The sequence below is a fragment of the Anopheles merus genome, chromosome 3R (assembly GCF_017562075.2).
Source record: "Anopheles merus strain MAF chromosome 3R, AmerM5.1, whole genome shotgun sequence".
Taxonomy (NCBI): Eukaryota; Metazoa; Arthropoda; class Insecta; order Diptera; family Culicidae; genus Anopheles; species Anopheles merus.
In genome coordinates this window covers 3,854,402-3,881,543 of record NC_054084.1, presented here as the reverse complement: position 1 = coordinate 3,881,543, position 27,142 = coordinate 3,854,402, and the positions used below count along the sequence as shown (strand labels likewise).

The following is a 27,142-nucleotide window of genomic DNA, read 5'->3' as shown; positions in this document are numbered from 1 at the left end:
CCCTACACGTCGACCATAACGCAGAGAGGGCTTAACATTTGGCTCCCTTGGTGGAACGGTTGAACGCCACACTTGAACACAATGTAAACAAAAACACGCAAAACAAGTACGCATAGTTTAACAGGATGACAATCAGCAGTTGTTTCATCCTCCCTTTCTGGTAGTGTATCCTTCCCTTTGGAGCGTAGCGCGAGTCGGCAGTAGCGTGGAAGAGGATGTCTAGGAGTGCCGGTGCAGAAGACTCGTAGGAGGGCGTTAGTAAGCGCTCCGTTAAGCTAAGATTAAAGAGAGATAATGAGGAGAGTTGTGTAAAGAGATATGCAAAACCAAACTATTCAGTGACACTGTTGATACTCTATACATATATATCTATTATGAATGTACGGTTCCGTTCCGATCCGTTCTGTTGATCCGCGTTTCTTTACTGTTTACCAATCACGGATGTCGTTCTAGCTGTTGTTGTTAATTCAAATATATATATAAATGAATGTATCGGGGCCCCCAGGCACTACAAGCCAGCGGGAATCCAACGTATTAAAAAAACGACAGGCAGATGGAACACGGTTCCGGTCGCAAAAGGGCTGTAACAGCCGCACGGCCAACCCATTCCAGTACTGCCGGTCGAAAAATCCAACTGGTAATCGACACATTACCGCACAACAATACAAGAATATTACGCAAAACATCATCGCAAAACCCAAACCCGAGCTGCCCGCGTGGCGTGGCTCGGTTAGTTGTAATTTCGTTGTTTCCGGAGTAGCAGCATAGCAGCATGTAGTGTAGCAGTAGTGTATTAATATTATACTAATGATCGGGTTGGCCGGTATCCTTTGCTTAACAGCGAGGAACGGGCCAGCCTAGCTGTAAACGTTGAATAGTAAATATCTTGCGAGGCTTGCTAGAAAAGCCAAAACCACATTGTACATTGCATATATACACAAAACGTATTGCACACTATACTTATATACCGTATACACTGGGCGAAGGGGATAGGCATATTAGGAGGCAAGAGCAAAGAGTAACCAAAAGCGGGGCAACCTGTATTCGTGTCCCTCCTCTTCACTACCCAATTCTGTAGGCGAACGTGGCATGAAAAGAGGTAAACGAATATCCAAACACTGAAAAGAGATCTGCCAGATCAAGTAAAGTAAGTAAAAAGTCGTCTCGCTGTTATAATCGCATCATAATCAATCATCGTAACTAAACGCGCTGTAATGGAGCGAATTGCAGGCAGTGTGTGTGTTTGCGTGTTTGTGTGGGAATTGAAGGATAAACTAGGGTGGGAAAACGGAAGACTAGCTTGGTGGAGAGGACAGACACACATGAACGATATATTATTATGGCATTAAATAGTTAAGTATTCCTTATTGGCAATAGCGTTTAGCGAAGTGTATGAAACTTACCACCTTCTATCGAGTGAAAAACGAAACAACAAACGGTAACGAAGCGCATGGTGTGATCGTGGTGTATGCGTGGTAGTGGACGTCAGTTGGAAAGTGTGATCCTCGAATTATGAGTGTCTCACAAACCTCTGCATGTTACACTCACTCATTCACTCACGCAGTCACTCACTGATTTATTCGACATCCAACATCCAAATAAAATGGTGCGCATATATTTAAACTGTTGAACTGAATCAACCCCTAAGTAGGCAGTACTTTATTTGCTACTTGACTTACAAGCGTTTCCCGAATCCGAAATATCATTTCCCAAGTAACACATTAACCTTCTTCTGTATGTTAGCTATCGATTTTTCTTTAAATGATCTATTTACAAGTTCTGTTTTCCGGCAGCAATATTCCACTCTTTGAGGTTCTTGAACCAGTGTCCACAACGTCTGATGAACACAAGTAAAGCTTTGCCTCATCTGTTGTGTAGCAAATCGGTTGAACCAACGTAATTCGCTTTTCTCCCGTGAAGGTTAAAGCCCCCACGTGCGTCACTTTTGACCGGGTCGCTATAGAATGGCGAAGATCAAACGAACGTCATATGTACAATGCTTCTTAATCCTAACCTTAGCCTACCAGGGTTCCTAATGCAACTATCGCTACTAATACTACCTTCTTTACCTCGCTACTTCATTTGCTTTTGATGATTTCGTTTCATTATTCTTTGCGGTGGAGAAAATTAAATTTCCTTGAATCAAATTCATTAAGCTGACGTCATGATCGCTGCTTTGTGTAAGGTCGTTTGCTCATTACGATCAACTGCTATGTCTTGCTTCATTTTCTTTTTTTGACAGGCTCATTGCCCTCGGCTACCCTTGGCAGCTAGTTGGAGTGGAATGTAAGCGCTAACCTTTTTTTCTTGTCACCCCTCCTCGTTCCGGACACTATATCACAACCATTAAGCTTTTGACGAATGTTAACCTTCTGCTTTTCTGTTCTGGTTTACTTCCGTCGAACGCCCGCATACTCGGAGGTTTTCGCTGTTCGGCGGTTTTTGCCTGGAAATCCACGGGCATATGGAGGTTTAGCGTTTGTTGTGACGTAGAACACACCACGAGCTCTGCAAAGAGAAATAGAGAAATCCCAATTTCAATCGTTTTTGCTAGGGATGAAACACGATCCATACTCACTGTCTTGATAGATGCTCTCCCATGAGGACGTACTCGGAGTCTTTCGGTTCGCACCAGCCAAGCAGATATGAAATCAGCGTTGGACACGGTCCAGCCCAGAATCCTCGTTCGCTGTTGATGGACTCGATGAAGTATGGCGTAACTTTCGTATGATCACAGGCAAGCGTTTCTAAGGGAATTGGAAATGTTGGCTATGTCAATTCTTTGGAATCATCATGAATAATTGTCTCTACTTACGAAAGATGGTGGAGCTAGCACAGCCTGGTTGACTCGTGCCTCCATTCACATAGAAATCTGCATGTCCTCCTGGACTCCACTGTCCCAGAATACCCGCTCCCGTGTGTATGATGTCAACGAAGTGTGCATCCGAAGGATCAAGATCACGCGAGTTGTTAGATCCCGCGTAGAAAAAGATTGTTGGATCGAGCCCAGTAATCCGTCCCAGTTTTCCCTCCGCAGGAGTCAGATAGTTCGCCACCAAACCAGCAATGTGCGCTCCAACACTGTACCCGATCAGATGCATATCGTCCGGTGGAACTCCCCGTGGGTGGTTGGCAATGTACTTCACCAGCTGCGAGACACAGAGACTGCCAAAGCGTGGAGCCCATTCGATCTGATTCAAGCACGGTTCCGTCACTGCCGATCCGTAGTCGACGATGATGATGTTGTAGTTCCCGCGGGTAAAGTATGCCTTGCGCATATCAGGACTCGGGGACAGATTACGACCACCACCGAACCCATGGATAACGATCTTCACCGGATGGGAAGGATTCCAGTGCGTGTAGTAGAGTGATTCCGGATCCAAAACGTCGATCAACTCCGGCGTCTGCTGGGTGCGGCGCGTGTACAGATAGAACTTGATCCGGGGATGTGGACAGCGGTACGGTTTCTCCAGGCACGAGCTGGTATTGAAGACATTTTTGTTCTCCTGCTTTTGAGCTGGTGAGGACAGGATCGAGAAGGAAAGTATGCAAAGTGTTAAACTTCTTGTGAACATGGCTGGAAGTTGTTGATCAAGAGCCGCCTGTTGGACACGCGCGATGATGTGTTTACTGCTTGAATGGAGCCACTGGCGCAATGCAACGTAGTCGACAGTCTGCGCGATCGGAATGATATTGCGACAAAGCCCTTTAAGTTGAGGCGTGCCCATTACTAAACGAACGTCGTTACTAGCTAGCCGAACGGTGGTAGGCATCCATTTTCATGAAGGTAATAATTGACCCACATAGATGGAGGCCTCGCACAGACCGCGCCGAGATGGGTAGCTTGAGGGGGCGAAACATGATTACGAGATGAGTTTTATGAAAAATGACATTACTGCACCTGGCACCATTCTTGCCGTGGTCAGTACCATACAGTAACGATCGTTTACCAGACGATCGCAAAGGATGGTGGTGGCGGTGGAAGTGATAAGTAGGTTTTTATGTGCGAATCACAGCCTTGCTTTGTAACTGGAAGCAGTTGTGTAACTTTTATTCCAGAAGCATGTGAATATTACGCATCGTTAAACCTGCATCTTAACTGTGTCACACGTGGTGGGTGTGTGCATTTTTTTCCTGCTCCATCGCTTGGTGTAACGTAATCGCGAAAGAAATGTCGTTTAATGTGTTGTCGTGCAGAATTACGTCCATGAAATTTTAACCACGTTTACGATCAACTCTATGTTGATGGGCTCATGAGGGTAAAATGTGTAAATATGTATGAACACATGTTGAAACAGTGATCGATTCGATTATCTATAGATTAAGAAATAGTACTACTTTGATGTCTAACTCTCCCTCAGACAGTAGCAGATATTGTTTGCGTTAACAGTTTTGTTCCACTCCGCCCCAGCCTTGATTTCACCTCTCGAAAAGCCCTGCCCAAACAAAGCCGGCCACTTCACCGATGCTTCGCCACTTTGGCGTCTCAATGACGGCGTGAAGGTAAGCGACGAACTGCGCGAGCGGTTTTGACAGCCGCCGAATGATCTTGCCCGACCCGATCGATCTTACTAGATCAGTGCACAACAGTACAATGCCTCGCCGAGGGGGCATTCACTGTCCACGCGTGACGACGCACGTGACCAACCTATTGGAGGTTGTTAGCGTATTGTGCCATGTGCGAAAATCGCCCGATGCGGCCCGTCTAATTCCGGCCGACCTTTGCGCGAAACGAGCTCGATCGGAATGCGTAATTAAGTCGACCCGGCGTGGCGCGTTTGTTCGAGTGAGAAACAAATCGTTCTTGGTAGTGGCGCCTTTTTTCTGGCGGGCGTTGCATGAGCGAATAATTAACCAGATGAAAAAAGAGAGTTTTAATAATGATGCATGTGCTGGAGTGGTTGTATTTTTGAAATCGAAACAGTTAATTGATGGTTGTGCATGACGCACAGGTTCCAATGTCTTAAGCATCCTCTGTCACGAAGAGCGTGCCAACAGCGAACGATAATTTGGAGGAATGTGGCCACACTTCTTTCCTCATTGTTTTCATATGAAATTAAATACACTAACCACCTTTGTCAACGTAAATGTTGTCTGCAAGCACGCAAAGCGCGATGATTCACCTGTACATCGCAGACGAACGGCAAACACTTTCACCCAGCCCGGCCCGGTCTCGAGGAAGTGTAAGTACACACTTAACAGATCGCAAAAAGTGGAACAGAAAAATGTCAAAATAAGTAGCTGTGCCAGGCAAGGTATGTTAAAGAGCGGCAGATTAGAAAAAAAATGCCGGCATTCAAAGGAAAACGCACTTACCCGGGGGCGGAGCAGGGGATATGTGTCTACTGTTTGCATCGTTTTTATGTGGTTTGAGCGTCGACCGACCTCATCATCGATTACAGCATAAGTTGAGACCCCACGCCAGCCACGCTTACAGCACTCCAGCGCACATACCGCACAACGTATCGTTTGACGGACGTCTGCGGGACAGCAAAGCCCCGCAAAGCCCCTGTGTGTTTTCGTGTGAAGAAGCATTACAACGAAACGATCCACCATGCCCCCTTCTACGCGTGTAATGATGCCGCTGCTTCACGGTAACCGATTTCCAGGTGGATCGGTCGTCGTCGTCAGCGTCTCGTTGCACGCTGATTGCATCATGCAATCGACGATGCACCGGCAGGAATCAGTAACGCATTGTTTCGTCCACCAGCATTAAAGAACTTTCTCCAAACCTTTCTGGCATGTTCGATGAATCCCACTAAGACTCCAGCATGGTGCTGTACTAACGGAGGGTGAACTTCCGAGGCTCGCAAATGTGACGTGATCTTGCAGCGACGTCACATGTAGGGAAGGCGCCAGACCCTGCCAGCATGGTTGAGGTCGCTTGGAATGGATTCCGGTTATGACGGGCCTTTCACTTTTAACCATGCGTGGTTAGCCGGTCTCTACTGCCCCGGCTCCAAAGTGGCTTCCTTGAAACGACCAGTTCCGACCGTATAATCTCCCGCTCTAGCACTCCCGCGTGACCGATAATTAGCCAGCTCGATCTAGCGATCGAGGCGGGTGCCCCATTAGCATCGGCATCGGTCCCCGCCACGCCAAGGTTGATGTCAGTGTTTGAAGCATTCCCGTTTCTCTGCTTAAATATTCGCACTCACCGCACACACACAAACACAGCATGCATCGTGCGTCGTGCACTTCCTAGTTGCGCAATCTCAATGGCCCGAATTTTAACACACACCAAAACCAAAACAAACGAGGGCACCAAAACGCACACCGGTACGATGGATGACGGATCCGGATGGCTGGACGCTGGCAAAGGTTTGTGGTTTTTTATTTTGGGGTGGTTGTTTGCATTAGCAAACCAAACCGCGTGCGACTAGTGACGCTCCGACAAAAGGGAGCGTGAAAAAAACGGCCTCCCGTTTTGGGGTTATTACATCAACCGATCGCCCGGTGGACGGACGATGATTTGTTGTGTTCGGTTGACTGTTTGGAGAGGTGAAAATTGGAACACAGTCCCGGGCCCGGGACCACTGGGGAAACGCGTCGATCGAACGCGTTAACCTTGAAAGGAAAGACGTCGTGATCGGGTTGTGATTGAGGGAGGCAGGGCTACAAATGGTGTCGCCTCGATGCCTCTGGGCACCTGTGCGCTGGCGAAGAGGAATGTCTCCAAACCAGGCGGCAGCGGTTTGTCAACCCGACCGGCGTGTTAAATGAAGCGGTTTTTGGTCGATCGCGCGTTGAATTTGACTGTGAGCCCACAGAGTGCACGAGGGCTTGCAGCAGTGGGTTAGTGGTACGCCTCGATTGAGGTGTTTTGGATTGTGGACAGGGTGACGAATGCAACGTTGGGGCTGTGTTGTCACATTTCTCGGTCTTTCTGTATGATATCCGTTAACATTTTAGGCAATACTGAAGCTTTCGGTGGGTGTTTGAGTTCCGAGGGGTTCTACAAGCGGGTTTCCAAAGGTTTTGTGGATGTCACGAATTCTAATTAACTGATGAGGTTAATGAACTGCTTTATCTCTTTACTTTATGGCTTGTTGGTGTGTCACAAACGTTAGAGCAAGGTCATGCCGAATTCCACTATCTTTATAGCCACAAGACGAGCGTTTAGAGCGTATCTCTATATGAAAACCGGTTTTTTCGTTAGTTGCTAGGGTCGTTATCTTCCTTGTTCGTGATGGAACCCCAGCAAGCCATGATTAAATGAAAAAAAAAAAGAAATAGGATAACATATCGAATGGAAGAAAAAGGCCACAAATATCTACTTATTTAAATGTTTCCATAGAAAATGATCTGTATAAACCCTGACGTCTGGAACTAAATCAACCGTCTAATGCACCTACAAATAAACCCCCAACATAATCTAAGCGAGAGTAACCTTCACAGACGCGCAAAACCTTCCCACGAGCGCACGCGCGCCAACACTGCTGCTTTTGTTTACCTTCCGTGATGCTCTGGAACGCCGCCAGCGCAATGAAAACGAATCCAATCGAAACGAACGGAAGTTGCTGCATTTTCACGGATTGCACCAAACCACTGTACTGTGCCCTCCAAAGCGCGCCGTCTTTAGTCGGGTTTGTTTTTATTCCTCGGCGTGTTACAGCTTTGCGCTGCGTATAGCCGAACGCACCCCGCGCGCACAACACACGGCACGCGCAATCGATGACGGCGCTGCGTACACACGTTACAGTCTGCACTGCAACAACTACACCGTATCGAACACTTTCGCTTATCTCACTCTCGCTTTCGTTTGGTTACATGTGTTGTCGAGGTTTTTTTCCTTTTTCTCTCTCTCTCGAAAACTTAAGGTACGATTTGGTTTGATTGCAATTGCGGTTGGAAAAATAATTCGCAGATTGGCCTGTTCCGTCCAACCGTCTGCACCGTCACACACGCGCACACGTCTTCCACCCGACCGCACAGGTGATGATGATCTTGGGACGGGCTCGAGTTAAGTAACCGCCTTGCCTTGGCGCGAATCGAAATTGGACGGTGCTGGATTTACAAACTTGGACCGTGGTGGATGAGACGAACGAAAACAAACTTGTGGCACTTTCCTTTGAGGTTTTTTCCCATCCGGGGTTTTCCGGTGGCTTCTGTGATCATTGGACTAAATATTTTTGCACAGCCTTCGAACGCTTGCTTCACTTTGCGCACAACATTTGCGTACTTTCCACTGCATTCACTTTTATCCGCTTATCGATACGACGAACCCTTGTTTATGCACAGAAACAAACGAAAAGACGGGAACAAAAGAGCACAAACCACGGGGATGCGGGAGTCCAAACGAGCCTGGACGCAATAGGCGGAACCGCACCTGGCACTGGTTGTATGGAAACTGGTTAGCTGGTATGCGTCGGTCCCAGGCCCGAACCGCAGATGCGTTTCTTTTCGACGCGAAGCTTGAAACAAACCCGAGCGAACTCCAATGTGCAAAGTAGGTGGGGAGCGTGGAGCCCTGCTTTTACAGGGTTTGCAGTTGGGTGGTGGCAGAAATGAACGATCGTTTACAGTGTTTCTCATATCGCATTCTATGACCATGCGTGATCTTGCTTCAATTTGTTGGTACGGCATGATAAATCCCTCTTATTTCATGTTAGTTAAGCAAAACACAAGCTCAAACCGATCAACTAACCCTGTCCAAACAATTCACCCGCAATGAACACGATCGCCACTGCCGACGAAAGATCGGATGAACACCTTCGCTGGCGATCGAGTAACGTTACGGCAAATCGTTTCTCACGCCGTACCGAATAGGTCGCCAGTGTGCAAGTTCATGGAAGCTGGCAGGGTTTGTGTGAACCGCCCAACCCATCGCCTTGGCCGTCGGAGTGTCGGGAAGGGAAGCACCTTAAAAGTTCAATGATAACATCGGTGTAATGATGCTTACGGAACCGATCTTGGAACTTCATTTGCATGATAATTCTCGATCCCATTCTACTGTAGAAGGTCTTGCGCGGAATCTATTAGAGCTAGTTGTGACGTAGTGACCGCCTGCTCAATATCTATTTTGAGAATCTTCAGGGTTTTTTTGCATACTTTATTTCTGTAAACTTAACGCTCCTTTATCCAAAAAAACATTGAACATACAGACGTTAGTGTGAACCCAATTTGTAAAGCAAATTTGGAAGTCCTGGTTGGTGATTGGTTGGCATGGTTTGATGTCACTAGTTGACCGGTGGCGGTGGTGGTAGTGGTGGTGGTGGACCCCCAATATTGGCCGATATGGATGCCAGTTCCTCCCGTAAGGTGTAATTGCTTCCTCTTGCGTAAGGCGGCATCATGTTAACGTTCAGGAAGTAGAGGCCTCGGGTTCTGCAAGGAATATGAGAGGAGTGGAGTTGGACACATGAGTGAGCGGTTCCTCGAGGCTTCCAGAGCTTAATCAAACCGCACTAGTCATGCAATGTAATTGCGTAATCATTCCTCACTGAGGACTGAGTACAAAGACTAAGTCGGCCACATGCCACTAACACATGAAAACGGAATTTGCGTAATGAGAGGGAGATGGTTAGTATGAGCAATTGTGAAATGGATCTGTTTAGCGTGCATCTTCGGTATGCTTCGGTGGACAGTGTGCTTGGGGTGATTAAAGGAGGAGCAATTTCATACGCATACGCCGTCACCAAACGAGTTCTTTCCGTCACCATGGAACCATCCAGATCCATCATTCAGACCCAGCAAGTGCATCAAAGGGTGTACTGACGAAAGGTGTGTGGAGCCTAAAGCGAACCTTTCGCGGTGCTTTTACTTTCAACCCCAACCGTCCCCAAGCGAACGATCACACGATCGCGGCTACCGGTTTTGGTGGTTTGTGGTTCGCGGCACTTACGTGTTGGGTGTGTGCGCTCCCATAATAGCGATCTGGTCGTTTGGGCCTCCACCCCGGCAGATACCGAGCATGTACAGGTACCAGTGGGCGCACCGATACCCATAGAATCCCACCTCGGTGCCGATCGATTCCGCGTAGTACTCGGGCGCCCGGTTGTGGTTGCACTCGCCCGTCGTCATCATCGTGGTCGCATCGCACCCCGGCTGCACCACGCCCCCGTTCACGTAGAAGTCCGTGTGGCCGCTCGGATGCAATATCCCGCGCTGGAACACGTCCGTGTGGATCACCTGCACAAACTCCGCATCCGTCTGGTCGAGCTTGTACTCGTTCGAGGCAAACACAAACAGCGGTTTGGCCGGATCCAGCCCTGTGATGCGCTTCAACCGGCCAGCCCGCAGATAGTTCGCGATCATGCCGGAAGTTTGGCCGCCGAGGCTGAAGCCCACCACGTGGATGTCGTCCAGCGGGATGATATCGTTGGAGACGATGAAGTCTAGCAGCTGGGCGGTACAGTTCGCCACGGTGGGCAGATTGCGTACGGCTTGAAGGTAGCAAGGCTCAAGAGCTAGAGGATTGTAGTCGACGGATATGATGTTGAACTCGTCGTAGGCGAAGTACGCCGGGCGAATCGTTGGATTTGGAGCGTAATCGCGATGGCCAGTGTACCCGTGGATTAGCACAATCAACGGACGTCCCTTGATGAAGTTGGCGCTCGTGACCGATTCCGGATTGAACATGTCCAGCTGGGTGGGATTGTTTTGTGTTTCTCTTGGGGGAAAGTGAAATGAAATGAAGGGTGAAATAGGTCAAGGTCATGCGGGAGCTTCAAAGAGATGCCATCAGGATTCGGATTACATGTTTATATAAATATAAATCAACAGCTTGTTGGTCAAACATACACAATTCATGAACACACATTTGAAATGCTTGCAAATATTTATAGATTGCTTTAGCAGCCCCTCTTATCACGATCATGCACGATGAGATAAGAATAGGTCAAGTGGCTTCCCTCAAATCAGGTTTGAAGCAGTTTAAAACGAACGTTTATTTTGCAAACTATAGAAAATCATCGTCCCTGAGGGAACTACCTACGTCACCTTCGCGAAACACTACATAGTACTACAGAGTGATCGTAGGTATCGCACCATCATCACACGTTTCACTCGCCAGACAGTGTCCAGCGTTATCAGCTAGGCCATCCAAATCGCGCGTGATACGTGTACGATAAGTCTTGTCTGTGTGTAAAACCGAATCACCCAATTGCACGCATCGGTCGCGCTCTCTAGCAGGACCAGCTCACCCTCGATCACGTGCAAAGGGTCGTGGCATGGCCTGGGAACACTGTAGACACCTACCGTGCCATCCAGTGGTACCGACCATTCTTGCCAGTCACTACTGTTTTCTCAAGAGGCAGTCATATCGCACCTAGAGCGCCGCTTTACAATCGACGGTTTGTTGATTTTGGACCGCCGGCGAGGAAAATAAAAGCGTATGCGTTTAGACAACTTGCGATCACAGCTAGGATTGAACTGACGGAGCGAAGAAGCTCAACGAACGATGGGTACGGCCACAGTGCTATCGCTGGTGCTCGTGCTGGCGGGCGTTTCCCAAGCCGCCAACATACTCTTCATGTCCGGCGTGCCATCCCCAAGTCACTACATCTGGTAATTTAGCAATTCGATCACACATAGAATCGTATTTAATTTGCTATTTTATTTCCTCTACTCCACACAGGTTGCGCCCACTGATGTACGAAATGGGACGCCGGGGCCACAACGTGACCGTGCTCAGTGCGGACATAGAGAAGCAACCGCCCGCCAACGTGACGTACATTCATCTGGAGAACTTCTACAGCACCATGTACAACACGTCGATGCGCCAGAAGCTCAACTTTTTCGACATGGCGAACGAAAGTCCGGCCAAAATGTTGAAGCTCTTTGACGAGTTTGGGCTCAATCTGTGCGAGGCGGCAATCAAATCGGAAGGACTGCACTTCCTGCTCGGCTATCCGACCGACTTCAAGTTTGATCTGTTTCTGAGCGATTTCATGATCGGTCCGTGTGTGCCAGCGATCATAATGCATCGGTTTAAGGGTGTACCATACATTCCAACGACTCCTTACAATGCACCGTCGACGGCGGCCACCGTACTCGGGGCGTACGCTTACTCCGGACTGGTGCCGAATCACGTGTTCGACGCTCCGGAAAGTATGAGCTTTATGCAGAGGGTGAAAAACTTCTACTACGATCTGTACGAGATGATCCTGCACGATACGCTGATGCACCCGGAGGCGGACAGGATCGTGCGCAAGCTGTATCCAGACGCGCCACCGTCGAATAGTTTCTACAAAAACGTACGCCTATCGCTCGCCAACATTAATCCGATCATTCAGTACAAGGAACCACTGATGCCCAATATGATACCGGTTGGAGGGCTTCAGATACTTCCGCCAAAGGGACTTCCGGAAGATTTGCGCAACGTTGTGGAGGGAGCGAAGAATGGGTTCATTCTGTTTTCGCTCGGCAGTAACGCGCGCAGCGATCTGCTTGGCCCGGAACGGATTCGGAACATTCTCACCGCCATGGAGCGGTTACCGCAGTATCAGTTCCTGTGGAAGTTCGAGTCGGACGAATCGAAGCTACCGATGGCGGTGCCGAAAAACGTGTTCATTCGTGCGTGGATGCCACAGAACGATCTGCTGGCACATCCGAACGTGAAGCTCTTCATCACGCACAGCGGTCTGTTGAGCACGCAGGAAGCGATCTGGCACGGTGTACCGATCATTGGATTCCCGGTGTTTGCAGATCAGTTCCGAAATATCAACTACTGCGTGGAGGCAGGCATTGGGAAACGGCTCTCCATACAACACTTCCAGGCGGATGAGTTAGTGCAGGCAGTGCGGGAAGTGTTGGGCAGTGATCGGTACAGTGCGAGGATGAAGCGCATATCCCGGTTGTTCCGGGACCAGAAGGAAACGCCACTGGAAAGAGCCGTTTGGTGGTGTGAATGGGTTCTCCGAAATCCGGATGCTGATCTTCTACAATCACGTGCCATGTATATGAGCTGGTACCAGAAGTATTCTTACGACGTGCTGACGTTCTATCTCGCTGTGATTCTTGCCCTTGTGGCGTTGGCATGGAAATTGTTGAGTATAGTTAAGCATAGTTTGCTTGCCAGCAGCACAAAATCGAAGGTTGAGTAAGCGTTAAGGGAAACCTTTCCGTCGTGTACAAAGTGTAGTTGATATTCACGTTTTACCACTCGAGTGTGTACAGTACACATAAGATTCATGCAATAAACTAGGATTAGTACCTCGTGTAGAGATAAAACGACACATTCTGGTTCGGGCATCGTTTGACCGTTTCGAAGCACTTGAAATAGTTCCAATCACCACCGACAACGAGCTGCAAGCTGATCGCGACCGAAAGTATCCCTAACCACCGTGACAGTCCACCGGCAAACATCACTTTGTTAGTGTCCACCATGCCGATTCTTTCACTTAAGTTGCATTGTTTCCACCCTCTAGAACGAAACCCAATCCCGATCACGCACGATCGATGTTTGCACGGCACGACCAGCGAGAGCCTACAAGCATTCTAAAAGCGCAAAATTTCTCTTTTAGCACTTTTATACGCCATCGACGATCGGGGCCTGGCGGCGACTTGCGCTTGTACCGACCGAGGCGCTTATCAGAACACGTCCCGGGTGGCAATTATTCGTGCGCTCGTTTATCGTTTATATTTTTAACGGTTACAAGAGCCAATACAGAAAAGGTTAAAAAAGAAGCACAACGTAAACACAAAACGGTGCAACGGAGCAACCAGTCGAAAGTTGTGTGTCTGCCGTCAAGAAAGGATTGGCGTTAACTGTGCAATTCTTCACCTGCAAGATGCATTCGAGCCCAGGCGTTGATCGTCTGCCGATTCGCGCATCCCATTTTTGGGAGGAGGTAGAACCTTCTTTTCGGCTGAATCGGCTGACCTTAATCGAGCTTTTATGCAAATATGAAGGCACCCCCAGTGACGATAATGAAGCGTGGCCGCTGTGTGTCGCCTTCTGGCGACTCTGCATCTTCTGCCGGCTGCTGTGTGTGTGTATGCGCCCTCTCTGTCACCCCTTAGAAGCGTGATAAGATGAGTGATCCTGTTGTTGGTGGGAAGCGTAACGTGTGTGATTAAAAAGAATTACGATGTCTATGTCAAGGTGTCGATCGGTGGTTGTAATTAGCTGTTAGCTAAGTCACACAATTAATTACGATTTTAGCACGGTAACCGTTACCAATTCAAACAGCTGAAGCGGCTGAAGGGAAAGATTGAGGTCATGAACTTGATCAACACTACACCAATACGACACCGATCAATCAAGGTATTGTTGGTATTTACAAATCCCAACCATGTTTGACGAAACGGTACAACTTGCTGCAGCAAATGGCATAAAAATATGAAACAATTTTTAATTAGCTACCCTTTCCAGCTTGTAAAACAATGTGAGCCTATAAAACACCCATTAAAAGATTGCAGTTCTCGACAGCGCGTGGGTGGCATGGGTGGCAAGAACTCGTTTATCGGAGGTGAAACATTGGTAGCGGCTTATTAGAGTTAGACGCGTTAAATAGAACCCAGCCCAGGTCCCGTTCGCCCTGTTAGCATTACGCTGTCACTGTTTGATCGGTTTGTGGCGCGTGATAAAACTAAACATGGAGAGCTTGTTATGTTGGGGGGCGAAATTAAATTAACATAAATAAATAAATTACACTGCATTAATTAAGCAAACATTAAGGCCATTATAAATCACAAAGCGTGGTAATGAACGTTAAGATAAAGCAGTTATCGAAACTTTTCTAGCCAATTTAAGGCGTTCGCGCGTAACGGCCTGTGACAGGAAGTGAAATTCGGAAGCTTACAGTGCCTAGTGGAGTGACAAGGAAGTGGTTGTAGATAGAATAAAACTTTAGCTAGCCTAGAACTTAGATGATGATGCATTGGGGGTTAAATAAAGAACAGTCAAATAGTTTTAAAAGTTACATCAAATATTGTATCAAATTTATTTATAACTTAACATATCAGATACAATTACTTTATCAAATGTAGTGTGGTTTTTGCCTGCTTACATCGTGACTCTGCGCGTCTGTTTGTCTAGTGACTGGCTATCAGTGGCTTATTGATTTACCCGCCGACCTGTACGGCCAACTGTGCTGTGCCAAGCTGTAGTCGTACTTAAATTGGTAATTAAAACAAAACTTACTAAGCTTAATCGATTACTTCTATGCAACAAAAACTGTCGTACATTGACCTTGTTCCCTTGCCAATATCAAGGGTAGAAATATGCAAACAATCTTGGTAGTGAACACGATGGCGTCAGCTATTGTCGTCGCCCTGCCAATAAAAGAAAAAAAACGTCAATATACATGCCAACCAGAAAGAGCCAAATCGCGCATCCTACCTTATGTTGACATCCAGTGTCCTCACTTCGATACTCTGCTGCCATGTTCATATTGGATGTTTCTACAGGTTTGCTCTACCTCCTGTATTGTTGTCTCGAGCGGTTTGAATATCCGCTGCAGTTCGGTGGCATGGTTTTGCTTTTGACTGAGCATTTCCTCAGCACGGACTAATGCTCGCATACCCTGCGCAATTACATCATCGACGATTTCCCGGCTGTATATCACACCATTCACTATCTTGGGCCGTTTGTGGAAGCTCTCGCTTCGAATGCTATCACTAAAGCTAGTGTCACTACCGCTGACAACAGAGTTGAGGCTTGTATTGCTCTCGTTGTGTTGTGCTAGCTCTGTATGCGCTCGCTTGCGATCTTGTGCACTGGTGGTTGAGCTTGACGGTGGTGACCATGCCAAAGTGTCCGGTGTGTTGCTTCGTGATGCTTCTATCGATCCAAGTGCTTCCTTTTGTATCTCCTGTAGTTGAGCTTTCCACCAAACCGTCTCAGTGTGGTACAGGAAATCAATACGCCGATAGCATACCTCGTGCGGTAGGCCATTGCTCGATCCTCCCTCGGCACGCTTTAGCAGCACACGCAGAATAGTCTCCGAAATCAACGCTAGCAGTGGCACCCAATAGCAACGACGAACATTCTCGCCGAACCGTTCCGTTGGTCGGGTTTCCGTATTATACGCATAACCGGCCAGCTGTGAGGCAATGCCCTGCAGAAACTGTTGCGTGAGTGCACTAAGCTCATGTGGATTTTCAGCCAACGGCACACGGTAGCTGGACAAGTATTCGTTCAGCTCCTTGCGTAGCTCTGCCACATCGATGGCAACACCTTGGCTGGTCGATGCTTGTGCAGCTCGATCGATGGCAGCGAGCAGATTGTCCGGCAATGGGTGAAGTTTGAGCGATTTCAGCAGCTGAATCAGCTGGTTCTTGCGCTTCGAGTCATTCCAATCCGGTGGGAAATAGGCTTCCGGCAGGGGCAGAAGATTGGTTCGTGTCGTTGCCACTGAAGCTTGATCGCGCAGCTTGCCGAACTCTTCTGGCAATCGAACGAATTGTTTTAGATCTTGGCTTACCATAGCATGAACCTTGCTGATGGCTGTATTGTACAGCTCAACGATTGCTTTAGCATTTTTCCCAGCCAAGAGGTATCCTCTCGATTGTCGGCATGATTTGTCGAACCGAAACCACAGCTCCGAGCCAACGCAACGCTCCAGAAAGTCGTTCAATGGACGCATCTCTAACCGTTCCTCGTAGCGAGGCGGCTCAAACTGCATTTGGGCTCGGTAACAGTGGGCAAGATAGTGTACGGCCTCCCTCAGTGTATCGTTTTCGGTTCCTCTGCTCCAAAGAAAAACTCGCCATCGCTTCACTATTCCTGCCGCCAGTCCGAGATTCTGTTCGAAGCTGTCCACGGACACTAGACTACTCTCCGCGCCCACAGTGTTGGGACAGTAAAGAATGACAGCTATGCTTGGCTGATGACTGCCACACTTTGTCAAAATGCTCTTCAACCGATTCCGAGCTTGTTCGATTTGGCAACGATCGCTCAGGAAAAATAACACTCCGTCCGTGAGGACACACGCTTCGGCACGGTCGGTATCCTTTTCGCTGATTAGCGATTGTCCCTGCAGTAACCGCATACAGATGGCACGCTGTCCCTGGCTCCCATCTCCTTTGCTATGAGTTTTTGTGGCCAGCATCTGTTTGGATGGCGGTGATCTTTTTGCTAAATAAAAGTACGGATGATTTTCCTCTCTGTTTTCCTTTCGAAACGCACAGCACTCCAGCCAGCGTTTGACGAAGCTCGGAAACCCGGCCGAGCCTTCCTCACCCTCAACCGGTAGCGATAGGACGAGCTTCCAGTAGATCGGCTCAGCAATGCCAAGAATGCGAGTCGGAACTTGCATTTGTTGCAGCTTATTGATCATTCCTTCGAGCTGCACGAACGGATCGATAAGCTTTCGCTCCGGGAAAGCATCGAACAGGAACACTTCGCGAAGCACAGACTGGTCTTGAAGCACGGAATCTACACTACGTTTCGAACCAGTGCAGCGAGCATTAAGGAAGGGGCGCAATTGGTCACACCGGGGCAGCTCATCCATCCTGATACTCCCGTTAACGAATGAAGGTGGCACGGTTCGCATCAATCGACGCCATCTCGCCGCACTCTTGGCATTGCGGTGCCAGCGGTGGAAGTACTTCATGCTCAGCTTCCTAACCCGAGCCGCTCGCAGTCGTTCCACACGCTCAATCTCTTGCTCGGCGGTCTTGGTCACGTGTGAGGTTAGTAGTTCTGCTACCAACTCGTTAAACACGTCCACTGCAGTGCGCTGTATGCGTTTTTGTCGATCCAGGGCAGCTTCTGCAATTTCAGGAACGAGCTCTTCCACGACCAAATCTATCAGCTTCTCCAGCTCCACAGTACTTGCCCGCTCAACAGCCTGTTTCCGCTCCTCGAGTAGTTTTTCCTGCTTTCGTTTTTCTTCCTCTTGTTTTAACTTTTCACGCTGCTTCTCAATTTCGGCGTCGACGTTCGGTTCTTTGCGCTCGACTGGAATACTGACATTCTCTCTGTTGTCGTTTCTTTCTTTGAGTGGCTGTTGGAAGAAACCTGTAGTTAGCGCAGGAGAAGAACCAAATGCAGCTGGCATAGAGGGGGCCTTCCCGAATAGCGCTGTGCCTCCGAAGTTGTTCGCTGAACCGAGCAAGGATCCACCACTGGGATTCGATGATGGAAGAAGCTCCGCTGGTTTAGCCTGGAAGAAGGATGTGCTCGAAAAAGTGACCGGTGCTGGAGGTTTGGCTGGGGACGTATCCTTCACTGCTCCGTGAAACGCACGCTTCTGTCCGGCGGGTGTTATCGCCGTGTTCTGCGGTGGATTCACCCAGGACATAGTTACACGATCCATACTGTCGCTTTGACTCCCCGCTGCATTACCAGCCGCTCCAAACAGATTGCCGCCTGCCATCGGTATCGGAGTGGATTTAAATGCACCGAAAAGGGAACCACTTTCAGCGACGGATGATGTCGCTGGTGCGTTGCCAGTTGATGGCGGCGTTCCAAAAACAGGCTTTGCAAATGCGTTGGCAAATGAAAACGACGATGGAGCTTCTGTTGAGGTTTTAAAGCCAGCAGTTTCAAAGCTGCTCGGCACAGTCTTGGCTCCTATTGTGCCAAAGACAGGTGGAGGTAGTGCGGGTGTTGCATTTTGTTCCGCTGGAAACGGTGCAGGAATTGGCTTGGTTGGTGGCGTACGAGCACGGGGAGACAACCGTGGTACTACTGTCGTAGGCGAAGGCACTTTGAATAACCTATCATCAGCCACCGTTTCATTGGGCGCATCCGGCTCCATACTGTCCAGCTTGTCCTCCTCTATAACGTGCAGTTCTCGGTCGTTCTTTACAGGCTGCGGCTTTTGAACACGTGATTCACTTTTTTCTTCTGACAGCCTGCGATCCGCAAACACATTCTGAAGAACCTCCTCCTTTAGGCATCCACTTTCATCGAAGCTATCGTTCGGTGGTTGCACCATCGGAAGCTGCAGTTCCCACTGCTCCAGAGGGCGCCCGCAGATAGCTTCTCCAACCGACACGGTACGTTTGCTTTCGACCAACCGAACAGCACGGGAGGTCGGAAATGGCAACTCCGGCTGGTAGAAGTTCATCTGTCGCGGCTCGAACAACACCATATCGGTTGTTTGGTCTATCATGATGCCATAGTGGTCGAAGAAGGCTTCCGCTTGCTCTTCATCTTCGAACCCGAGGATACGCGTCATGTACTCCAGGGAGAATGAAGCCGTGGAGCGTACTGCGTACGCTTTGCGTAGAATTTCAAGTGCTTTCTGACGTACCTGCGTGAAGTAGCGTAGCAAGATGCATGCGTTCATGTACGTGGTCGACCGGACGAGTTGGAAGAAGCGCACAAAGTTGTTCTCCTCCAGCGCAAAGTAAACGGACAGGGCAAATTGAATCTCCTTGGAATGAATAATGGCCTCCGGCAGCTGGCGCAGCTCCCACAAGAAGTTGCCATCGTTTAGGTACAGCAGCACCATGTACGCACGGAACTCTGCCTCCGCCGGACAGCGTTGACCGCGCTGGCCCAGATCGGTGTACATGTACTTGAGTGTCTGCAAGCATTTCGTCATGTTTTCGGTGTTGATCTTCTGGTCAAACACTGACGGATCCTCCGAGACAAGCCGGGCAGCACAATGTATGTGGAAGCGAGTGCACTGTTCCACCAACTCAACCACAGTGACCGAGCACAGATCCTGCTGCGTGATGTCCTTCCGGATTCCACGTGTCCGGTCCCAGATGTAATGGAACCAGTCGCTTACGTTGCTACCTCCTTCACCCTCGTCATCATTGCATAGATCGGCCAGATGGGTCAGCAGGAAGTGCATCGTCCGTCCAAGGGCCTGCTGCGAGCGTAGTTCGTGCGGCAGCGGCAGCTCCTGATCGGCCGAGCTCCGGGAGTACTGTTTGATGGCTTTCACGTGATCTATCTGTGCACCGCCGCCGGGTAGTCTTTCGTACGAAGGCACCATACACTTCCACTCACGCAGGTAGCGCTCCTTCTCCGGACACATGTCCGGGCAGGTGCCCACGATGTTCTTCGCCTTCCGGATGTCCGTCGTACGTTCCGTGGTGAGGCGAATGTATCGATCCTTTGCCTCCAGCACTCTGCATCGCTCCTCTGCCGAAAATGCCGGTTTGTTGGCCAATGTTTCAAGCTCCACACGAGCCTGCCCAATCTTAGGATCAATTTCCGTGCGTGCCGAGACTGGCATCGAAAGTTTCGCAAGGGTTGGTCGGTTGTTTGTGACCGGGGGAGCATTGCGCTGCTCGCCAGCCTTATAATACGCTAACAAATCTAAAATAGAAAACACAAAGCTTTGAGTTCGACGCACATTTCATAAACTCGTGCATAGTTCCGGACGGACTTACTTTGTGAAGGTGATCTCACATTGTCGATTGCTTCCAGTTCCATTTGCACGTCCAGATCGAGCGATCCGCCCGCCTTACCGTTGTCGTTTACCGATGGAGGTTTGAGGTCCGTCCAGTAGATGCTAAAAGACACGTTCTTGAACTGTCCACCCCTCTCCAGGGCTTGCTGGGCCGACTCTGGCTGCTCGTACTCGACCGTGCACGATAACCGATTTGGCCGCAGTATGAATCGTTTGATTTTGCCAAACTGACTAAAGTGCATCTTGGCAGTGAGTTTGTCCAGAAACAGTTCCGGAATGTTTTCGCAGCTGCGGAAAGAATTCACCGAAGGCATGCGAGAGCTGGTCAAGCGCATCCAAACACTTCACTTGCTTCCCACTTTTCCTTACCTGATAGAGGTGCGAGCTTCATTTATTCCGTTCGTAGCCATCGCGAAACTATAAACAATGCAGCATAACCTAGCAAACGAGCAAATATTTCTGATTTATCCGGTGCTAACCCCCTGGATGTAAAATTTATGCTGTGGGACCGGCTAGCAATGATTGTTTTGATGATGCTCGCGCTCAAACTGGGTCGGGGAGCGGTTGCACCATAGTATCTTTTGCTGCTTGCACGCTGACAGTTGGTTTTGACAGCAGTGCGCAACATGAGCGCACGTGGTTGTGGTGCGTGTTAGAAAATATCAAAAATCGTGCTAAATACGTATCAAAATCGAAACTGTTTGTGTCTAGTCAAGTGTTATACAGTAAAAAGCTTTAGAATCACCACATAATACGAGATCGAACAAATTCTATCAAAATGGTAGCATGATTTTTTAATTCCAATTTTCCAATTCGCCCATAGTGACAGCGGCTCAACTCAAAGTGAACTCTCGGATCGTGGATTGTAAACAGGAGGATGCCGGGAACCAAAGTGACCAGAAATACGGATTTATCGTACCGATTTTTGATATGCCTACCGGTTCACAGATGACCACTCAAAAACTACCGATTTATCCTGGCGAAAATCACAGATTTTCTCATGATACTGACCAAAAAGTCATGAAACCGTTTCCCAAATGATTTAATGCGTTAAACTCCATATGAAATAGGAAAATCACTGGCGAGCAGAACCAGAAGTTCAACACTGATAGCAAACGTCCGTGTGGATACTTCATGAGATGCAATTTGGACACTCCTACCGAAAACCGCAAAAAAAAAAATCTGGCAACACTGCCGGGAACTGACAAAGCAATAATAATAAACAAACAACGAACCAGCAGGCAAAGGGCAGGTATGAAATGTTATCTTTTATTTTACTGTGAGATCTACTGATTAGATCTTCGGTCAATATGGTTTGATAGCATAATTTGTGCAAAATTCCAGATCAATCGTCATTTCCAGCTCCTACGTCAACTCGGTTTCGCTCAGCCTATCCTGGACGATTATCAATGATAAGATCGTGGCCTCAATTTGCAAGGAAAATGTCTACAGCCAATTGTGCCAGCTTGACCAACCTCAGGGAACTGTTTCTATGCGGCGTCGAGGCGGTAAAACCCAAATCGTTGTTTGTTGGCTGCCACAGTTCAGTGAGCAGTGTCCGAGAAAGTTTCCTACACGACCACAAACGCTATCACGTGGTAGGTTTCGGCAAAGCCGTTCTGGGCATGGCAGTTCAATTGGAACGTCACCTTGGGTCGCGGCTATCGGGAGGATGTATTAGTATACCTACGGGTACGGGTGAACGATTTGCTGGAGAGGCAGAGTTCACTCTTTCGCCCAGCACTGCGATCGATGTGATCGAGTGTGCTCGGAACAACCTGCCGGATGAAGGATCGTTAATGGCGGCAAAAAAGATCAAACAAATTGCCCAAAGCCTGACATCGGATGATGTGCTGTGCGTTCTGGTTTCTGGTGGTGGTTCGGCTCTGCTTTGTCTGCCCAAGGAGTCCATTACGCTCGAGGAAAAACTGCAGCTAATCAAATCACTGGCCACGGCGGGTGCATCCATCGATGAGCTGAACTACGTTCGAATAGCTCTGTCGGAGGTGAAAGGAGGGCAGCTTGCGCTGGCGGCCGAACATGCCTATCGGGTTTATTCTTACGTAATATCGGACATTGTCGGTGATCCGGTTGCATTGATTGCGAGTGGACCGACCGTAGTTCAGAAAGGAGTGGCTGTGAATGGGAAAGCGAAAGAGATTTTGGAGAAGTATGGCCTGTGGAGTAAACTTCCTGATTCTATCCATAAAGTAATTGAACAACCAACGGTTAGAGAAGTGAAGGAAACGTACAATCATGCCCTCTTCTTACTAGGCAGCAATGAGGTAGCTGTAAATTGTATCGTACAGCAAGCTCAGGCTCGAGATTGGGAGTGTATCGTGCTATCAAGAACGATCGAAGGAAACGTGATCGATTTGGCTCCCGTTTACGTAGAGTTGGCAGCGATCTTGTACAATTTAAAAACCAACTTTATATCAGAAAACATTGCCAAAGAAAAGCTCCGCGAGCTGCTTACCCGTCTTCCATACAGTGACGTCAAAATGGAAGAATTTATAAGTCAAGCAGTTGACGGTAACAAGGAAAAGCCACTACTGATTGTTGGTGCTGGTGAGCCAACGGTTTGCGTGTCGGGAGGCGGCAAGGGGGGTCGAAATCAAGAGCTGGCTCTTCGCTTCACGGTCGGTGTGCGAGAGCTGGAACGTGTGCCCGACTCGGTGTGCTTTCTATCGGCCGGCACGGATGGTATCGATGGCCCTACCGATGTGGCCGGTGCGATCGGGGGAGCGTTCGTGGCGAGAGAGTTTGAGGAAACATTCCACCTGGCAGAAGCGAAAACGTTCCTAGAACGGAATGATTCGTACAGATTTTATGAAGCAGTTAGCAGCGGGCAATATTTCGTAAAAACTGGCCACACAGGTACGAATGTGATGGATGTACATTTACTGTTAATAAACCCGCAGTAGGGAAAATAAACAAACTATCCCAACCGAACGCAAACCAAACATGGAAGATGACTACTACCACCTCCTAGTTGTGATCAGCACTAGCGAAGCTCAGCGGTCTGCATTAATTCATTTTTCTCCCCCCCCCCCCCATCCCTACTGGAACATGAGTCACTCAGTAAGCCAGCAACACCGGAAGAAGTCAACCAAACGGCCATAATTTATAGCCATGTGATGCGCGAGGATGGTCTGTGAACTATTTCTCCCCCTCCCAGCCGGGCCGCCCCGTGGCGGTGTGCTGTGCGAGGGCGAGGTATGGCATTTTGTTTTGTTAATCAAATAACTGCCCCAAAAGCCAGCATGGGGTATAGTTAGTTCTACATCGATCATGTTCCTTTTTTTCTCTTGATTCATACCACCACTACACACTGATACGGGCGGAACCGATTAAACATGAATCTGGCCTGCCAGTGCTGGGAGGCTAACTCGTGTGTGTGTGTGTGCGTAGTCGTCATCACGAAATTAGCCCAACTCCAAACTAGAAGTGGATATCTCCAGCCAGCTTTTGGGGGTCTCCACCACCTTTGGCTAGCGGTTAACGTGTGTGTGCGTGTGTGTATGTCCATGTCTGGTGGTAGTTTCCAATTCCGAGCCATCTGGTCCGTTTGACGCTCTTTGGGCTCTCAATTTACATATTTTTACTGCTTTAATCTTAAAATTATGCAAAAATATAATAATTCTCATAAAAGTTGTTCACATCTGGTTGAGAGCGGTGGGGGAGGGGGGAGAGGTCCGCTGACGGACCCGGTTCTGGGCCCGGTTTCGGCATATTAGGCAGCGCGAGCGACGCAAAGACGCAAGCCGTTCCGCGCGCGAAACTGCGTTGCCTTATCACAACTGAGTGACGAAGACGACCAAGACGACCAAGACGGCGATTGCGAACGAACGAAGATCGCACCAGACCAGCAGCCCCCTGCCCCTCTCCCTCCTCCACATCAGCGCTATGTCCACCTGCGGGGCCCACGCGGACGCCAAAATGGCTGCGGCCAGTTGGCAAACGCTTCTTCTACTTCTTCTTCGCTACGCGGGGCGGACATAAAACACCGGCTCGTTTGTGACCGCCCGGGGTAAGGGATGCTGTTGCGACCGGGGACCGGTGGTCATCTGCACTTTGTGCCCGTGAAACGTTCTCTCTCTCTCTCTTTCTCTCTCTCTCTCTCTTTCTTTCTTTCCTTACTTTTTTTACATTTAATGGAGCCTGGCCGCGGACCGTGGAAGGTGTCAAAGAAAGTAAATGGGTAAATCCGATGAAATATGTTTCACCTCTTTTTGTTTTGCGTATCGAATCTGAGATGCACGCAAAGTGATCGGCCAGCTATGGCAGTGTGTGCGTGCTTTGGATATTGTTTCTTTTTGGGATGTTGATATCTCTTCCGTTCTGTGTGTGTGTGTTTTTTGTTAACTCTTCGAAATGTTTTCAGTGATGCCACGACATTAACGTTTCTTGCTGACAGGTTTCCTTATCAATTTTTTCCGCACCCCAATTTCAGCGCACTGATCGTGTGGAGTGTTTGGTATTTCCAGCACGGTGTTAAGTTACCATCCATGGACCGTGGTGCCCAGAGGTGACATGGTTTATCGAAGAAGCTAATGATTCATATTTCTTTGGGACATTTTTCACCTTTTCTGGGGTTGATCCAACATGCGTAAATCATAAGCTAAAATGGTTCCAAATTGAAGGTTTTGATGCGCTTGCTTCGTGGCGTCTTGGAGCCGGCCCTGTATCAATCTCGCTCGCCGCTAAATCGTTAATCTTGCTAGCCGGTTGGCACTGGATCGTACCGAGCGATAGAGAGACTGCATGGAGCCACGTAGACAAACGGTTCCGACTGTGCCACTTCTCGCCGCTGCCGCCTTTCCTTCCCCTTTCCAAAGCCGTTGCCTTGCCGGCGTCAAATCAGACTAAATGGCAACCAAGAGTGCAGGCGCAGCATGTGGCCCCATTCGCCTCTACTCCCAACCGCCCCCCCACCCGAACGCGGCCATTTCCGGTTGCGCGTTTAATTGGTCGCCGGACCGAGCGAAGAGATGGATAATTCTAATGTGGGAAGAAATGGTGTCCGTTATGTATGGTCGCGACGATGGACGGACGGAGCGAAATTCCCGAGAAGAAAAAGGGTTCAGGTATTGCGGCGGGCCTGCTGTGTGATTTACTTCCTCCTGTGGGTCAGCGGGCGGGTCAGCGATATCGAACGCGAGTGCGGTACGGTCCGGTGCCGTTACGGTCATGGCGTCGAAATTCCACGCGCACACTGTAATTGCCTCCTGGCAGCCCCCGGGCGATGCTTATAATGCCTACCCTATCCCAGTGTGTCCGAGGCACCCGGAGGAACGGGTGATGGGCGCAGAGAGACGCGGTACGCTAATTGAAGCAAACTCATCAAACTAATAAATTGAATAATCTTACCCACGAAAGGAAGCAGAGAGCGCGTGCTGCGCTTCTGTCCTCGTGCAGTGCGGCACACACATGGCGGGCGCACGACGGGCTAGACCAAAATTCTAGCACATTTGCGGCCAACGATATCAGTTGCACCAGTCCCGTCCGTTCGGGGCCCCCGAAACGTTGTTGTCCCTCTTGCAGCAGCAGCAGCAGCAGCAGCAACAACAGCGACATTCGAGAATGCAATTATCAGCGATCGTTACTCATTGCGGCTAATTGCTGCGAAGGAGCATTCTTAAGCCTCACCGTCATCGCCGACGTTTGCCGCGGGCGTGTGTGGCTGCGCGGCATCCAACGGTACTGTGGCCGATACTGCGGTGCTGGACACAAGCAAGAAACGAAAGAGGAAGGCGAAATGAAGCGAAAAGAAACGCATAATGCTACGCGCCGGTATAAGGGTAGAAGCGCGATCCGCGGCCACTGGCTGACGACCGGATGGACGTTTGAGGTGAATTTCGTCGACGTTATGTCTGGGCCGTACGGGGCCGTTGGGGCTGCGAAGTGTGCGTGTGTGCATGATGATGATGATATTGATGATGATGATGATGGTGCGTTTCCTGACGGCTCTTTAGAGTGCACACAGAAATTTCACATGTCGCGGTGGAACACCGCCATCATAATATGCAACCTGTTTTGGGGGCTAAACGGCTAAAATAATATTCCACTAAATGGGTATGCGGACCATCACCCTGGGCGGATCGGTTTTAGTGTTGCGCTGAAACCGTCAAACTAGTTTCTGTGTTTGTGTGTTTGTATTTTGGTGACCGTTCATAACACCTAGGAATTAAAAACTCGTTTTCCCCAAGCAAAGATAGTCCCTTAGAAGTAGATAGAGAGAGAGAGAGCGATGGGATTCCCTTTAGTGAAGTTGTTAATGATCGATGGTTCGAGGAACTTTTTGTGTAAAATGACGTAAATTTGACGTGCTGTAAAATCAAGCCCAATTTCCCCTTTGACGTCAGCAGCTACTCGGAGGCATTAATGTTAATGTCCAAATGTTTGATAACACAAAATGCCCTTCACGGGGCAACTCAATAGTGCCAAACGGAAAATAATGGACCACCGATGGACATTTAAAATGGACTTATCAGCGACCTAACCAGTTCACCAGACCCAGGTTCAAACCGGAAAGGACCGGTGTTGCGCTTCCCTTCTTCATCGCCCCTTTATCACCCGCTCATTAATGTTCATTAAAACAGAATTCTTCGATTCCGCGTGCGGGCGCGCGCTCGCACTGGCTCTGGCTGTGGCCCTGTGCGGAAAATGCCGACGAATGTGAACGTGTGAAAAAAGAATTAGAAAATCGTAGCCTTTCTTCCACGGCATGGTGGTACGCGGGGTGGTGGTGGTGTTGGTGGTGGTGGCGGATGTACGTACTCAGCAATTTCCTGTCTGCCTTTCCCAAAGCTCCCAGGGACGAAGGAGGCAGAAGTAGAAGAAGAAGCTGCTGGTGGTGGTTGCAACGAGCCGACCGGGTG

The 27,142-nt window shown here is 49.1% G+C and overlaps 5 protein-coding genes across 5 annotated transcripts; 2 read left to right on the top strand and 3 right to left on the bottom strand.

Annotated features, from left to right (window-relative positions):
- Positions 1 to 1,534: 1,534 nt before the first annotated feature.
- Positions 1,535 to 8,359, bottom strand: LOC121596943 (lipase member H). The gene is made up of 4 exons (XM_041922342.1): positions 7,454 to 8,359; positions 2,816 to 3,517; positions 2,579 to 2,747; positions 1,535 to 2,508 (listed from the first exon to the last, which is right to left on the bottom strand). Exons 1-4 carry the CDS (start codon positions 7,524 to 7,526, stop codon positions 2,391 to 2,393), a joined length of 1,062 nt encoding a protein of 353 aa, XP_041778276.1. The 5' UTR covers positions 7,527 to 8,359; the 3' UTR covers positions 1,535 to 2,390.
- Positions 8,360 to 9,031: 672 nt separating this feature from the next.
- LOC121596942 (pancreatic lipase-related protein 2-like) lies at positions 9,032 to 13,752 on the bottom strand. The gene is made up of 3 exons (XM_041922340.1): positions 13,157 to 13,752; positions 9,845 to 10,612; positions 9,032 to 9,327 (listed from the first exon to the last, which is right to left on the bottom strand). Exons 1-3 carry the CDS (start codon positions 13,327 to 13,329, stop codon positions 9,180 to 9,182), a joined length of 1,089 nt encoding a protein of 362 aa, XP_041778274.1. The 5' UTR covers positions 13,330 to 13,752; the 3' UTR covers positions 9,032 to 9,179.
- Positions 11,340 to 13,176, top strand: LOC121596940 (UDP-glucosyltransferase 2-like). The gene is made up of 2 exons (XM_041922338.1): positions 11,340 to 11,508; positions 11,579 to 13,176. Exons 1-2 carry the CDS (start codon positions 11,402 to 11,404, stop codon positions 13,044 to 13,046), a joined length of 1,575 nt encoding a protein of 524 aa, XP_041778272.1. The 5' UTR covers positions 11,340 to 11,401; the 3' UTR covers positions 13,047 to 13,176.
- Positions 13,753 to 14,849: 1,097 nt separating the features above from the next.
- Positions 14,850 to 20,795, bottom strand: LOC121596936. The gene is made up of 4 exons (XM_041922331.1): positions 20,631 to 20,795; positions 20,242 to 20,549; positions 15,287 to 20,167; positions 14,850 to 15,219 (listed from the first exon to the last, which is right to left on the bottom strand). Exons 1-3 carry the CDS (start codon positions 20,669 to 20,671, stop codon positions 15,309 to 15,311), a joined length of 5,208 nt encoding a protein of 1,735 aa, XP_041778265.1. The 5' UTR covers positions 20,672 to 20,795; the 3' UTR covers positions 14,850 to 15,219; positions 15,287 to 15,308.
- Positions 20,796 to 21,670: 875 nt separating this feature from the next.
- LOC121596941 (glycerate kinase) lies at positions 21,671 to 23,297 on the top strand. The gene has a single exon (XM_041922339.1). The coding sequence runs from the start codon at positions 21,671 to 21,673 to the stop codon at positions 23,183 to 23,185; it is 1,515 nt and encodes a 504-aa protein (XP_041778273.1). The 3' UTR covers positions 23,186 to 23,297.
- The last annotated feature ends 3,845 nt before the right edge of the window (positions 23,298 to 27,142 follow it).